Genomic DNA, 16,659 nt, shown 5'->3' with positions numbered 1-16,659 from the left:
GTCCGTACGCACGGCTCCTGCTATGCCAGGATTCACATGCAGTGTAACAAAGATACAAGAGGACACATCTGTATGGACGGGAGTGTTCAACTTTAAGTTTTTTTTCTAATTATTTGAACAGGTCACTTGATTTTTTTTACACACAATCTAAGATATCTGTTTGCAGATGCCAAGTTGTGGACCAATATATACATTTTGTACTTCACAATAGCCAAAAGGTTCCAGAAATATCATTATCAACAGTGACAGTTCATTATAATACTATTAACACCAAAGAAAATAGGATTTTAATTACCTACCGGTAAATCCTTTTCTCGTAGTCCGTAGAGGATGCTGGGGTCCATTTTAGTACCATGGGGTATAGACGGTTCCGCAGGAGCCTTCGGCACTTTAAGACTTTTCAACAGTGTGAACTGGCTCCTCCCTCTATGCCCCTCCTCCAGACCTCAATATAGGAACTGTGCCCGAGGAGACGGACAACTTCGAGAGAAGACTTTACATTAAACTAGTGGCGAGATTCACACCAGCTCACACCATACAAAACATACCGCCTAACATGGCTTTCAACATGCTAACGTGCATGCATAACGCAACAGCAACAGCTGTGAACATCTTAACACATGAGAACCTGTGTAAAAAGATAAAACGTAATTCTGCAGGAAAAATGAGCACTGGGCCGGCGCCCAGCATCCTCTACGGACTACGAGAAAAGGATTTACGGGTAGGTAATTAAAATCCTATTTTCTCTTACGTCCTAGAGGATGCTGGGGTCCATTTTAGTACCATGGTGATATACCAAAGCTCCCAGTACGGGCGGGAAAGTGCTAATGTTCCTGTAGAACTGACTGACCAAATTGAAGGTTGTCAGCAGCCAAGGTGTCAGCAGTCAAGGTGTCAGCAGTCAAGGTGTCAAAGTTTGTAAAACTTAACAAACGTGTTTGCCACTAACCAAGTAGCTGCTCGGCAAATTTGCAACGCCAAGATACTACGGGCAGCCGCCCAGGAAGAACCCACTTTCCTTGTAGAGTGGGCCTTTACCAAACTCTGTATCGGCAATCCTGCCGTGGAATAAGCGTGCTGAATGGTACCTCTGATCCAGCGCGCAATAGTCTGCTTAGAAGCAGGACCCCCAATCTTGTTTGGGTCATAGAGGACAAACAAAGATTCTGTTTTCCTTATCCGAGCCGTTCTTGCAACATAAGTCCTCAACGCTCTGACGACATCCGAGGACTTTTGAAACGGCTGAGGCGTCAGAAGCCACTGGCACCACCACAGGTTGGTTGATATGGAAATAAGACACAACCTTTGGAAGAAAATGCTGACGCGTCCGCAGTTCAGCTCTATCTTTATGAAAAATCAAATAAGGACTCTTGTGTGACAGAGCACCTAATTCAGACACTCGTCTGCCTGAGGCCAAGGCCAACAGCATGACCACTTTCCAAGTGTGAAACTTCAACTCTACCTCTTGTAGAGGCTCAAACCAGTCCGATTTAAGGAACTGCAACACCACATTAAGATCCCATGGCACCGCAGGAGGAACAAAGGGAGGTTGGATGCGCAGAACGTCACGAACGTCTGGACCTCAGGAAGGGAAGCCAACTGTTTCTGAAAGAAAATGGACAAGGCCGAAATTTGGACCTTGATAGACCCTAATCTCAAGCCAGCATCCACACCCGCCTGTAGAAATAGGAGAAGACGTCCTAATTTAAACTCCACCGCAGGAGACTTCTTGGATTCACACCAAGATACATATTTTCTCCAAAAACGATGGTAATGTTTGAACGTTACCACTTTCCTGGCCAGAATAAGTGTGGGAATGACTTAATTGGGAATACCCTTACGGGCTAGGATCTGGCGCTCAACAGCCATGCCATCAAACGCAGCCGCGGTAAGTCTTGATAAACAAATGGCCCCTGCTGAAGCAGGTCTTCGCGAAGAGGAAGAGGCTGAGGAACTTTCAGTAATAACTCATGAAGATCTGGATACCAAGCCCTCCTTGGCCAGTCTGGAGCAATGAGAATTGCTTGAACCCTTGTTCTTCTGATTATCTTGTTTGGTATTAGTGGAAGTGGAGGGAACAGATACACCGACTGAAACACCCACTGGGTCACCAGTGCATCCACTGCTATTGCTTGTGGGTCTCTCGACCTGGAACAATATTTCTGAAGCTTCTTGTTGAGGCGTGGTGCCATCATATCTACTTGAGGAATGCCCCAACGATCTGCTACCTCTGCAAAGACTTCTGGGTGGAGGCCCCATTCTCCTGGATGGAGATAGTGTCTGCTGAGGAAGTCTGCTTTCCAGTTATCCACTCCCGGAAGGAAAATTGCCGACAGAGCTTTTGCATGTCTTTCTGCACAGAGGAGTATCTTTGTCACCTCTGCCATTGCCGCTCTGCTTTTTGTTCCGCCCTGGCGGTTTATGTAAGCTACTGCCATTACATTGTCTGACTGGATCTGTATGGGACGACCTTGAAGACGGTGTGCCGCTTAATGAAGGCTGTTGTACACAGCTCTCAAGTCCAGAATGTTTATGTGAAGGAGTACTTCTTGACTTGACCATCATCCTTGGAAGCTTTCCCCTTGCGTGACTGCTCCCCAACCTCGGAGGCTTGCATCTGTGGTCACCAGGATCCAAGTCTGAATCTCGAACCTGCGTCCCTCCAGTAGGTGAGAACTTTGAAGCCACCACAAGAGTGAAATTCTGGCTTTTGTTGACAGGATTATCCTCCGGTGCATGTGTAGGTGCGATCCGGACCACTTGTCCAGTAGGTCCCATCGGAACACCCTGGCGTGGAATCGGCCAAATTGTAGAGCCTCGTAGGCCGCTACCATCTTCCCCAGCAGGCGGATACACTGATGAATCGATACGCGTGCTGGTTTTAAAATTTGTTTGACCATCCTCTGGATCTCCAGAGCCTTTTCCACCAGTAGGAATACTTTCTGTGCTTCCATGTCCAATATCATTCCCAGAAATGATAACCTCATTGTGGGTTCCAATTGTGATTTTGGAAGGTTTATGATTCAACCATGCTGTTGAAGCACAGTCAGGGAAAGTGCAATGTTCTGCACTAGTTTCTCCCTGGATCTCACTTTTATGAGGAGATTGTCCAAGTATGGGATGACTGACTCCTTTCTTGCAAAGAAGAACCATCATCTCCGCCATCACCTTGGTGGCAACATGTAAATAAGCATCTTTGATGTCCATCGATACCAGAAATTCCTTTTCCTCCAAGCTGGAGATCACCGCTCTCAGGGATACCATCTTGAATTTGAACCTTTTCAAATAAAGGTTCAGAGTCTTAAGGTTTAAAATCGGTCTGAACGAGCCATCCGGTTTCGGCACTACAAACAGGCTTGAATAAAACCCTTTTTCCTGTTGTGACACAGAAACGAACGAAATTACGTTGTCTTGACATAATTTCTGTATTGCGTTCAGCACTTTTGCTCTGTCCTGAACAGAAGCTGGTAAGGCTGATTTGAAAAATTGGCATGGGGGAATGTCCTGAAATTCCAATTTGTACCCTTGGGATACTATCTGCAATACCCAAGGATCCAGATCTGAGTGAACCCAGACCTGGCTGAAAGACAGTAGACGTGCCCCCACCCGATCGTACTCCTGCAGGGGAGCCCCAGCGTCATGCTGAGGTTTTAGCAGAAGTAGCTGTTGACTTCTGCTCCTGCGAGCCTGATGGTGTTGTAGATTTTTTACCTCTTCCTCGACCTCTTCCTGCGAAGAAGGGGGTACCCTTTGCCTTTTTGGACTTGTTGGGCCGAAAGGATTGCATCGTATGAGAATGAAATCCTTTCCTAGGTGGAGCAGCTGCGGAAGGCAGAAATGCTGACTTGCCTGATGTAGTTGTTGAAATCATGGCATCCAGCTTGTCTCCAAAGAGGGCTTCTCCATTGTAAGGAAGCGCCTCAATATTCTTTTTTGATTCCGCATCAGCATTCCATTGGCGGATCTACAGCGCCCTGCGGGCTGAAATCACCACAGCGGAGCATCTTGAACTCAATAACTCAATATCCTTCATAGCTTCAACTAAGTAACCTGCAGCATCTTTGATATGGCCGAGAGTTAGGACTATTTCATCCCTGTCAACTGTGTCTATGTTAACAAGCAAGTTGTCAGACCATATTTCCACAGCGTTACCTACCCACGCACAAGCAATGGTGGGCCTGAGCACCGTTCCGTTAGCCGTATATATGGATTTTAAGGTTGTTTCTAAATTACGGTCAGCTGGATCTTTTCAGGAGGCTGAACCAGGGGCAGGCAAAACTATTTTCTTAGACAGCCGAGAAACTAAGGTGTCTATCATTGGGGGTGTCTCCCATTTGTGCCTGTCTTCCTCAGGGAAAGGGTACGCTACACGTATCCTTCTGGGAAGGGTACATTTCTTCTCAGGGTTAGCCCAGGATTCTTCAAAGAACGCATTCAAATCCTTTGAAGGAGGAAAAGTCACAACCTGCTTTTTATTTAATTTTAAATAATCCTTTTCCTCTGGGACCAGTGTTGTTTCAGGAAACTCCAACACTTCCTTTATAGCAACTATCATACACTGTATGCTTTTGGCTACTTTGGGGTCTACCCCTCTCAAATCCCCAGTGTCGACGTCAGAGTCGGAATCTGTGTCTGTGTCCCCTTGCATTATCTGGGCCAGAGACCTTTTCTGGGAACTGGATGGGACCAGAGTGGATGATATGGAGGGGTCAGTAAACAGTGCATCCTCCAATATTGTCTCCAATATTTATTCTGTTGTTCAGACTCAGAGAATTTCTTTGCAAGCATTGACATATTCTTTTGCAACATTCTCACCCACTCTGGCTCCTTCTGCGAGGGAAGGGCCACCACATTACCCACTTGTGCATCTAAAATGGGTTCTTCCTGGGAAGAACCCTCCCCAATGTCTGACATGTTACACACTTGTATATACACCCCCCCCCCCCCCCCCCCCCCTATCACACAGGGGAGCTATTGGGACAGACCCACACTAAAGTCTGTCAGAGAGACACAGAGGGATTTACCAGTCCACACACTGCGCCTTATTGTGAATTGTGGAAATATTACCCACTTACAGCGCTTATACCAATAATAGGCCCACAGACCTAATTATAATGAACACTCTCTGCCCCTTCTAGAACACCCTGTACTTGTATCAGCGTTGTCATGAGGAGAAACAGCGTTCAGGAGCTTCACACTGGAGTTTCTGCAGGAGAAAATGGCACCCAGTGAGTGTTCTCCCGCCCTTCAGCCTCAGCAGTGTAATATTTATACTGGCTGGGGATGGCACATCAGCGGCTGTACATGTACGTACCCTTTTTGTCAGTGAGAGTAAGGTTTTAAAACACGCCCTCAGAGCGCGCCCCCCCCCCCCCCCGCGCTCTGCACCCTTGAGCTGAGAGACATGAGACGCAGCGTCCCGCCGCTGTACCCGTATGCCGCCAACGATGACCGGAGGATCCCCTCTCTGCAGGACTCCGGTAATATACTCACCTGCCTTCTGACTTCTGGCTCTGTTAGGGGGTGGCGGCAGTGCTGTGGGAGTGAACGCTGGCCAGGCTTGGGCTGTGTTCAGTACCCTTCATGAGCTAATGGTGTCCTGTCAGCGGAGGCAGAACCATTAACTAATTGAGAAGTTGGTTCCCACTTCCCCCTCTAAGTCCCACGAAGCAGGGAAGCTGTATCCAGCAGCTTCCCTGTAAAATAAAAAACATAAGAAAGTCTTTTTCCAGCAAAGCTCTGTAGAGCTCCACTAGTGTGCATCCAGTCTCCTGGGCACATTTTCTAAACTGAGGTCTGGAGGAGGGGCATAGAGGGAGGAGCCAATTCACACTGTTGAAAAGTCTTAAAGTGCCGAAGGCTCCTGCAGAACAGTCTATACCCCATGGTACTAAAAAGGACCCCAGCATCCTCTAGGACGTAAGAGAAATAAGCATTAAAATATGATAAACAATTAGCAATGCTGCATTAGCAGGAATAACAGAAGCATGTTTTCAGTGTGCTGACCTGAACTATCAGTCCGATGTGAAGCTTTTCCTCTGCCAGTTTTTTCCCTGCCGCTTTTAGTCAATGCTGCCAGTTTGGTGGGAATCTGCTGCTTTGTTAGTAACGCCTGCTTCTGGATCTGGTTAGTGGCACTTAATAAATGAATAGGCACATCATTTTTAAAAGTTGGTCTTATATCTGTAGAGCTACTATCACGGCGTGTAACTTCAGGCCTCTCCAAGTAGTCCGCTGTAGACACAGATGCACTGGATTTGGCTGAAGGCTTCATGACAAGCTGACTAGTTCCTTCTCCATTAAAACTTTCAGAATGTGCAACACCCTGGAAAACAAAAGTGCTATAAAGATATGTCTCTTCTACTATTCAAAGACTCCATGATAGTGTCCTCATATTTTACCTCCTGCCTTTCCAAACGCATCTTCTCAATATACTCCTGACTCCACCTGCCCCTCAAGTCCCATACCTTGTTGTCATACTCATGTTTACCCTTTTCTTTACTCCCTGTAGCAATCTTAAAACGTTCATCTAAAGGCCCCTGGGTGTGGTATAGTAGGTACTCAATTAGATGATCGACAGTGTATAGGTCAACCCCAAAAGGTCGCCAGAAGCAAAAGGATGACATGGTAATGGCTGAAACATGAAAAGGTTGACATGAGTTTTTTAGGGTTTTTTGGTGTCAATTTGTAGATTTGAGCACATGTGCTCCTCTAGACACATGTTACCGTTCTATATTATAGTCCTTGTGAGTGGTAAAGTATGAAAAAGTCCCAAAATGAAAACAAAACACTATATGCTATGTCGACCATTGCCATGTCGATCATTTGAACAGAACAAAACACTATATGCTATATCGACCATTGCCATGTCGATCATTTGAACAGATCGACCTTTTGATCATGTTGACCGACTGACTGTCAAACTGTCATATGGATCCCATGACCTCATTCAGCAACACCATATTGTCACTATTTGCTGATCCCCCAACGGCCGGATTGGGAAATGGGAATATTAAACATGTTCCCTAATCCTGACTGAAAACAATCGGGACAGCAAATCAGAGAATTTTACCATGCTTATTCTGCCAGTTTCCCTAACGGTTCACGAGTAACTGATGGCCGCTGATCTGTGAATCTGGTCGGAGGATCAGCAGTGCAGTCTGGGAATCAGTGGCCTTAAGTAACAACTCCGGGATCGGACCCTTTTTCACACTGAATGCATCAAAAAACCCTAATTCACTTGTTTATGCCTGTCTTGACTTAATCTAAATTTTCAACTACTTCTCTTTCACCGGCCGCTGCTGTACTTATTATTTCTCTCACCACTTTACTTTTGCCTACAGAATCCAGCCTTACCGTTCTTTACAAAGCCTTCAGCTATTCCTCTCTGACTACATCTCACACTTCCTCAAACAGTCTCCATTCTGCCTTCTATCCCTTTGATATGCTTTTTCTAACTAGAATTTAAGTTTCTGTGTTCAGTATCGCTGCCCTGATTCTCACACCCATTGCTTTTTTTCTTCTGGCTCTGCCACATCTCTCTCCATTCTCCACATGTACTTTACTCATTGTGTAATCTCTAACTGTTCTACACTACTGTGTACTATGTAAAGAGTGCTGCTTGCACGCAGCTGAGGACCAATTCTAGAATCTTATAAATAATAAATTGTCACAGGAAAGCCAGTAATACATATATTATTTGGGGTATTAAGCTGTACAGTGTGTGGATTGAGAGCAGAAGTGAATGAACAATAAATGTTATACAGCATAGAAGATTGCAGAAAGTACAGTATGAAGCTGAATGCAGCGAGGCCACGGATTGTTCTGTTTCCAACATTTTTTGTTCACAGCCATACTTGAAAGCAATTTATCTTTGTGTTTTGAAAAATACATAAAATAAGAATTTACTTACCGATAATTCTATTTCTCGTAGTCCGTAGTGGATGCTGGGAACTCCGTAAGGACCATGGGGAATAGCGGCTCCGCAGGAGACTGGGCACAAAAAGTAAAAGCTTTAGACTAGCTGGTGTGCACTGGCTCCTCCCCCTATGACCCTCCTCCAAGCCTCAGTTAAGATACTGTGCCCGGACGAGCGTACATAATAAGGAAGGATCTTGAATCCCGGGTAAGACTCATACCAGCCACACCAATCACACCGTACAACTCGTGATCTGAACCCAGTTAACAGTATGATAACCGTAGGAGCCTCTGAAAAGATGGCTCACAACAATAAACAACCCGATTTGTTTGTAACAATAACTATATACAAGTATTGCAGACAATCCGCACTTGGGATGGGTGCCCAGCATCCACTACGGACTACGAGAAATAGAATTATCGGTAAGTAAATTCTTATTTTCTCTGACGTCCTAGTGGATGCTGGGAACTCCGTAAGGACCATGGGGATTATACCAAAGCTCCCAAACGGGCGGGAGAGTGCGGATGACTCTGCAGCACCGAATGAGAGAACTCCAGGTCCTCCTCAGCCAGGGTATCAAATTTGTAGAATTTAGCAAACGTGTTTGCCCCTGACCAAGTAGCTGCTCGGCAGAGTTGTAAAGCCGAGACCCCTCGGGCAGCCGCCCAAGATGAGCCCACCTTCCTTGTGAAATGGGCTTTAACAGATTTTGGCTGTGGCAGGCCTGCCACAGAATGTGCAAGTTGAATTGTACTACAAATCCAACGAGCAATCGTCTGCTTAGAAGCAGGAGCACCCAGCTTGTTGGGTGCATACAGTATAAACAGCGAGTCAGATTTTCTGACTCCAGCCGTCCTGGAAACATATATTTTCAGGGCCCTGACTACGTCCAGCAACTTGGAGTCCTCCAAGTCCTTAGTAGCCACAGGTACTACAATAGGTTGAGTCATGTGAAACGCTGAAACCACCTTAGGGAGAAATTGAGGACGAGTCCTCAATTCCGCCCTATCCGAATGAAATATCAGGTAAGGGCTTTTATAGGATAAAGCCGCCAATTCTGATACGCGCCTGGCTGAAGCCAGGGCCAACAGCATTACCACTTTCCATGTGAGATATTTCAAATCCACTGTGGCAAGTGGTTCAAACCAATGTGATTTTAGGAACCCTAAAACTACATTGAGATCCCAAGGTGCCACTGGAGGCACAAAAGGAGGCTGTATATGCAGTACCCCTTTGACAAACGTCTGAACTTCAGGCACTGAAGCCAGTTCTTTCTGGAAGAAGATCGACAGGGCCGAAATTTGAACCTTAATGGATCCTAATTTTAGGCCCATAGACAATCCTGCTTGCAGGAAATGTAGGAAACGACCCAGTTGAAATTCCTCCGTAGGGGCCTTCTTGGCCTCACACCACGCAACATATTTTCGCCAAATGCGATGATAATGTTTTGCAGTTACATCCTTCCTGGCCTTGATCAGGGTAGGGATGACTTCATCTGGAATGCCTTTTTCCTTCAGGATCCGGCGTTCAACCGCCATGCCGTCAAACGCAGCCGCGGTAAGTCTTGGAACAGACAAGGTCCCTGCTGGAGCAGGTCCTTCCTTAGAGGTAGAGGCCACGGGTCCTCCGTGAGCATCTCTTGCAGCTCCGGGTACCAAGTTCTTCTTGGCCAATCCGGAGCCACGAGTATCGTTCTTACTCCTCTCCTTCTTATGATTCTCAGTACTTTTGGTATGAGAGGAAGAGGAGGGAACACATATACCGACTGGAAAACCCACGGAGTTACCAGAGCGTCCACCGCTATTGCCTGAGGGTCCCTTGACCTGGCGCAATATCTGTCCAGTTTCTTGTTGAGACGGGACGCCATCATGTCCACCTTTGGTTTTTCCCAACGGTTTACAATCACTTGGAAGACTTCTGGATGAAGTCCCCACTCCCCCGGGTGGAGGTCGTGTCTGCTGAGGAAGTCTGCTTCCCAGTTGTCCACTCCCGGAATGAACACTGCTGACAGTGCTATCACATGATTTTCCGCCCAGCGGTGAATCCTTGCAGCTTCTGCCATTGCCCTCCTGCTTCTTGTGCCGCCCTGTCTGTTTACGTGGGCGACAGCCGTGATGTTGTCCGACTGGATCAATACCGGTTGACCCTGAAGCAGAGGCCTTGCTTGACGTAGGGCATTGTAAATGACCCTTAGCTCTAGGATATTTATGTGAAGAGACGTTTCCATGCTTGACCACAAGCCCTGGAAATTTCTTCCCTGTGTGACTGCTCCCCAGCCTCTCAGGCTGGCATCCGTGGTTACCAGCATCCAATCCTGAATGCCGAATCTGCGGCCCTCTAGAAGATAAGCCTTCTGTAACCACCACAGGAGAGATAACCTTGTCCTTGGAGATAGGGTTATCCGCTGATGCATCTGAAGATGCGATCCGGACCATTTGTCCAGCAGATCCCACTGAAAAGTTCTTGCATGGAATCTTCCGAATGGAATCGCTTCGTAAGAAGCCCATTTTTCCCAGGACTCTCGTGCACTGATGCACTGACACTTGTCCTGGTTTTAGGAGGTTCCTGACTAGCTCGGATAACTCCCTGGCCTTCTCCTCCGGGAGAAACACCTTTTTCTGGACTGTGTCCAGAATCATCCCTAGGAACAGTAGACGTGTTGTTGGAATCAGCTGTGATTTTGGGATATTTAGAATCCACCCGTGCTGACGTAGCACTACCTGAGATAGTGCTACTCCGACCTCTAACTGTTCCCTGGACCTTGCCCTTATCAGGAGATCGTCCAAGTAAGGGATAATTAATACGCCTTTTCTTCGAAGAAGAATCATCATTTCGGCCATTACCTTGGTAAAGACCCGTGGTGCCGTGGACAATCCAAACGGCAGCGTCTGAAACTGATAATGACAGTTTTGTATCACAAACCTGAGGTACCCTTGGTGAGAAGGGTAGATTGGGACATGGAGATAAGCATCCTTGATGTCTAGAGATACCATATAGTCCCCTTCTTCCAGGTTCGCTATCACTGCTCTGAGTGACTCCATCTTGAATTTGAACCTTTTTATGTAAGTGTTCAAAGATTTTAGATTTAAAATTGGTCTCACCGAGCCGTCCGGCTTCGGTACCACAAACAGCGTGGAATAATACCCCTTTCCCTGTTGTAGGAGGGGTACCTTGATTATCACCTGCTGGGAATACAGCTTGTGAATAGCTTCCAATACTGCCTCCCTGTCGGAGGGAGACGTTGGTAGAGCAGACTTCAGGAACCGGCGAGGGGGAGACGTCTCGAATTCCAATTTGTACCCCTGTGATACTACCTGCAGGATCCAGGGGTCCACTTGCGAGTGAGCCCACTGCGCGCTGAAATTCTTGAGACGGCCTCCCACCATGCCTTCCTCTTGCCCTTATAGGGACGAAAGGACTGGGTTTGAAAAGACGGTGTCTTTTTCTGCTGAGAGGTGACCTGGGGTAAAAAGGTGGATTTTCCAGCCGTTGCCGTGGCCACCAGGTCCGATAGACCGACCCCAAATAACTCCTCCCCTTTATACGGCAATACTTCCATATGTCGTTTGGAATCCGCATCACCTGACCACTGTCGCGTCCATAACGTTCTTCTGGCAGAAATGGACATCGCACTTACTCTAGATGCCAGGGTGCAAATATCCCTCTGTGCATCTCGCATATATAGTAATGCATCCTTTAAATGCTCTATAGTTAATAATATACTGTCCCTATCCAGGGTATCAATATTTTCAGTCAGGGAATCCGACCAAGCCACTCCAGCGCTGCACCTCCAGGCTGAGGCGATCGCTGGTCGCAGTATAACACCGGTATGTGTGTATATACCTTTTAAGATATTTTCCAGCCTTCTATCAGCTGGTTCCTTTAGAGCGGCCGTATCAGGAGACGGTAACGCCACTTGTTTTGATAAGCGTGTGAGCGCCTTATCTACCCTAGGGGGTGTTTCCCAACGTGCCCTAACCTCTGGCGGGAAAGGGTATAGTGCCAATAATTTATTAGAAATCAGCAGTTTTTTATCGGGGAAAACCCACGCTTTATCACACACCTCATTTAATTCATCTGACTCAGGAAAAACTACTGGTAGTTTTTTCACACCCCACATAATACCCTTTTTTGTGGTACTTGTAGTGTCAGAAATGTTCAATGCCTCCTTCATTGCCGTGATCATGTAACGTGTGGCCCTACTGGACATTACGTTTGTCTCGTCACCGTCGACACTGGATTCAGTATCCGTGTCAGGGTCTGTGTCGACCATCTGAGGTAACGGGCGTTTTAGCGCCCCTGACGGTGTCTGAGACGCCTGAACAGGCACTAATTGATTTGTCGGCTGTCTCATGTCGTCAACAGTTTTTTGCAAAGTGCTGACATTGTCACGTAATTCTTTAATTACTACCATCCAGTCAGGTGTCGACTCCCTAGGGGGTGACATCACTAACACAGGCAATTGCTCTGCTTCCACATCATTTTCCTCCTCATACATGTCGACACAATCGTACCGACACCCAGCACACACACAGGGAATGCTCTGATAGAGGACAGGACCCCACTAGCCCTTTGGGGAGACAGAGGGAGAGTTTGCCAGCACACACCAGAGCGCTATATATATACAGGGATAACCTTATATAAGTGTTACTCCCTTTATAGCTGCTGTATTATATATTAGCTGCCAATAGTGCCCCCCCTCTCTTGTTTTACCCTGTTTCTGTAGTGTAGTCTGCAGGGGAGAGTCAGGGAGCCGTCCTTCCAGCGGAGCTGTAAAAGAAAATGGCGCTTGTGTGCTGAGGAGAAAGGCTCCGCCCCCTTCACGGCGGCCTTTTCTCCCGCTTTTTTCAGGAAACTGGCAGGGGATAAATGCATCCATATAGCCCAGGAGCTATATGTGATGCATTTTTTTTTTAGCCATATAAGGTTTTTATATCGTTTTTATTGCGTCTCAGGGCGCTCCCCCCCAGCGCCCTGCACCCTCAGTGACCGGAGTGTGAAGTGTGCTGAGAGCAATGGCGCACAGCTGCAGTGCTGTGCGCTACCTTATTTGAAGACAGGAACGTCTTCTGCCGCCGCTTTCTCCGGACCTCTTCGCTCTTCTGGCTCTGTAAGGGGGCCGGCGGCGCGGCTCCGGGACCCATCCAGGCTGAACCTGTGATCGTCCCTCTGGAGCTAATGTCCAGTAGCCAAGAAGCCCAATCCACTCTGCAGTCAGGTGAGTTCGCTTCTTCTCCCCTTAGTCCCACGATGCAGTGAGCCTGTTGCCAGCAGGACTCACTGAAAATAAAAAACCTATTTAAACTTTTACTTCTAAGCAGCTCAGGAGAGCCACCTAGCTTGCACCCTTCTCGTTCGGGCACAAAAATCTAACTGAAGCTTGGAGGAGGGTCATAGGGGGAGGAGCCAGTGCACACCAGCTAGTCTAAAGCTTTTACTTTTTGTGCCCAGTCTCCTGCGGAGCCGCTATTCCCCATGGTCCTTACGGAGTTCCCAGCATCCACTAGGACGTCAGAGAAAGTGGACATTTTTTGATAGACAGAAGATATTTAGTATTATAATAAAATAGGCATACCAATGTTATCTGCACCATGTCAGGTGAAAATGTTCCAGCACTGACATTTGATCTCTTTATTTTCCTCAACTGCTCCAGACGCTCTCTGTCTTTCTCCACTGCTCTCTGTGCCTCACGCAACCTCTCCAAATCATGTTGATAGGCCTCTTTCTGTGCTTCAAGATCTAACCGTTCCTGTTCTAACTTCTCTTTTTCAAGACGAGAAGCCTCCTCTCTCTGCCGCAGCTTCATATCCGTTGACTCCATATCTTTTTGCCGCCTGCTCCTCTCACGTTCCCACCGTTGACGTTCATGTTTTAGTTGGTCCTGCAGCTTCTGTACATTACCCAGCTCCTCACGCTGCTTCTCAAAATTTCGTTGCTTCTCCTGCTCCAGAAGCCAATTACCCTTAGAGGACTGCTGCCTGAACTGCTTCTCACGTTCTTTTTGTGTCTCTAAGTAGCTGTCTTGTTGAGCGATCATGGCCTGGTAAGATCAGAGTTCAATATAAACAGTTTATTAGATTTGATTACTGTTGCTTGGTTGGAGATATACAGAATATATTTAACGGAGCAGGACAGAAGTTGCACATGCATGTATCAGTATGATATAATCTGGGCATACGTTATGCAATTATCGACCCTCCGCAGATTATAGGCAGAGCGTCCTGTTAATAGCATAGTGTATTGCAGTGACCAATCAGCGCAGACAGTTGGGTGTTGACAAATCTCCCAACATGCCCAACTGATCGAATCATTGGTTGGCCACATTGGGCAGTGAATGCGCTGCTGCGGCTGACCACCTGACATTTCCCCTGTTCCTTCACAGGGATGGAGCCCAGATATCATAGCCATACACTGAGATATCTGATGGTTGCAGGCTGTCAGAGGAAATGTCTAACGATGTATGCCTAGCATAAGGCTTTAATTAGATACTACACAACTGTCAAAATATAAGGAATGTAAACATACAGTAAAACCTTTTACTTTAATTTCTGAACACAAGATTATTAGTGTTTATCTGTCTGGAGCAGCTGTTAGACTTAACATAAAGGCATAAAAGTAGCCTTCATGAATTTATTTCCTTAACAGTGTCTGGGATGCATATGCTAGACTGCGTTGGGTATGTGTGACCGGCGGTCAGGAGACTGCCTGTCACAATACAGAAGGTGGGATCCCAGCTGTCGGATGGCCGGCAAGGGGGCGTGCGGAACGAAGCCCCTTGTGGGCTCGCTACAGGTTATATTCCCACTCTATGGGTGCCGTAGACACCCACGAGTGGGAATAGTCCCTGTTGGTCGGCATGCCAACCATCGGGATTTTCAGATGCCGGGATTCTGGCGTCGGTATTGTGAACTCACATAAACGTAACCAGCTAGACCTACTATAAGCACAGACACAAGAACAGATTCCAAGCCATTATTTCAGCATGAAGCCATTTAATGTAACTTTTTTTTTACGAATGCATGATACATGTATACTGGCTTCAGCCTTCCTACTAGGTACAGAGTAAGTGGGCAGATTCAGTCAACATTAAGTCATATAACAGATGTTTTGCTTAAGTGCGACAATCGCTAATAAAAACATTATTCTGGCAGAAAATACACAGGCCTGTATGGACATATATTGACAAGTATTTAAGTATAAAGGGTGGGACAGACCCTGTCTCATTGTATGACCGGACCAAAACTACTAGTTTACCTACAAGTGGCTGGTGTTTTGTTTTCAGAAGTTGAAGAGATACATAATAAGTAAACATAATATTAAAGATAAAACAGTAAATTAAATGTTTTCTGAAAATAAATTATGCATAAATAAGAGAACAAAATATGAAAGATATCAAAATATTTTCTCATAGGTTTCAAGCAAAGACAGCAACGCAGGGCCTGATTCAGAGGTGGGTGCATATCCCGGCACAACTGTGTTTTTGGACGCAACTACAGATGTAGCCATGCTCATCGCGGCTACATCTTGCTGAGATTGCGCCTTGTTAGGCGCAACCGCGTGCAATTCTGGGGTGCGGGCGCATCTTAGATGCACACGCGCCCCATTCGCATGAATGGGAGCGGCACATGCTGCAGCTCGTTACGCCTAGGTGCAGACGTGTCTAGCCGCGATGGGTGGGCTTGTTGAACATGGCTATATCTGTATACGTTAAAGCTGCAGCCGCTGGAATGTGTATAGACACCTGCCGGCTATATCCATTGCATCCGATACATCGTTCACACATTAATCGCACCATTGAACTGTTTCGCAGCCCTATGGTTGCTCAGAATGTCAGTCGGAAGTAAACTGCCGGGTCCATTGCAACTGCATACACAAATACAGTTTTTGTCTGCGGCATGCCTATATAACACTTGCAACGCGCCTGCATTTGAATAGCCACCTCTGTTAGCTCCCATAAACCCACACTGACTGTCACTCGCACTGTTTCCAAATTCTCACTGCAACCTCCCTCAGTTATCAGTCATGACACATGCCAAGTACAAAAGAGAAAAACTGGTCAACTGCGCAAACATCAGTATAGCGTTCACCTCTGAATCAGATCCTCAATCTACACTCAGAATTATGCAATGAAAGTTCAGTTGCTTGTTTGCCAGATGATGTTAAAATATTTGCTATAATAAATGTCACTTGCCTGTAGACTATAAAGCAGCTGTAATAACGTCTGCATCTTGAAAATGAGCTGCAAAGAAAAAGTACAGTGAGAAGATAAAACTGAATAAAAACAATATTATAAAGTAGCTGCACTTAGGTACAAATTAGGTTACAAAGTAAATATTAATCATCCCTGCTTGCCGTGTCCCAAGAGGTCTAATAAAAAACACAAAAGCTATATTCATGTCATTTTCTGGTGCCCTCTCTTTTAGACAGTATGCTGCTGTTCATTTCTCAATCATTGTCCAATACATAAGCAAAGGTGGCAGAATGACTTTGTTACTAATCATTATTGCACTAAGTACTGGAAACCTATATGCAGATTACTTTTTACGGGATATTGGAGGATTCAGTGACTTAATTGCTAAGCAAGACTCTTGCTCTTACCTGCTAAAGAGGTCCCTCTGATGCCATGGAGGACACTGAAGAGAGCGTGGGGTATAGTGGGTGCTGAAGGAGTCTGGGTACTAAGGAATAAAGCTAGGTACACACTAAGATTTTTTTTGGTCGGCCTGGATGATTTTTCGGGA

The 16,659-nt window shown here is 46.4% G+C and overlaps 1 protein-coding gene across 3 annotated transcripts in view; it reads right to left on the bottom strand.

Annotated features, from left to right (window-relative positions):
- Nucleotides 1–16,659, bottom strand: part of ARHGEF18 (Rho/Rac guanine nucleotide exchange factor 18) — a 326,699-nt gene that overhangs the window by 34,458 nt on the left and 275,582 nt on the right. For all 3 annotated transcript variants that reach the window (XM_063916323.1, XM_063916329.1, XM_063916333.1), the window contains 3 exons: nt 16,110–16,157; nt 13,494–13,958; nt 6,007–6,325 (listed from right to left, as the gene is read on the bottom strand). In XM_063916323.1, the coding sequence (XP_063772393.1) occupies nt 6,007–6,325; nt 13,494–13,958; nt 16,110–16,157 (832 nt within the window). The remainder of the gene's footprint in view (nt 1–6,006; nt 6,326–13,493; nt 13,959–16,109; nt 16,158–16,659) is intronic.

The sequence above is a fragment of the Pseudophryne corroboree genome, chromosome 1 (genome assembly GCF_028390025.1).
Source record: "Pseudophryne corroboree isolate aPseCor3 chromosome 1, aPseCor3.hap2, whole genome shotgun sequence".
NCBI lineage: Eukaryota > Metazoa > Chordata > Amphibia > Anura > Myobatrachidae > Pseudophryne > Pseudophryne corroboree.
Note: the sequence above shows the minus strand (reverse complement) of the source record. Positions and strands in the feature narration are given on the sequence as shown.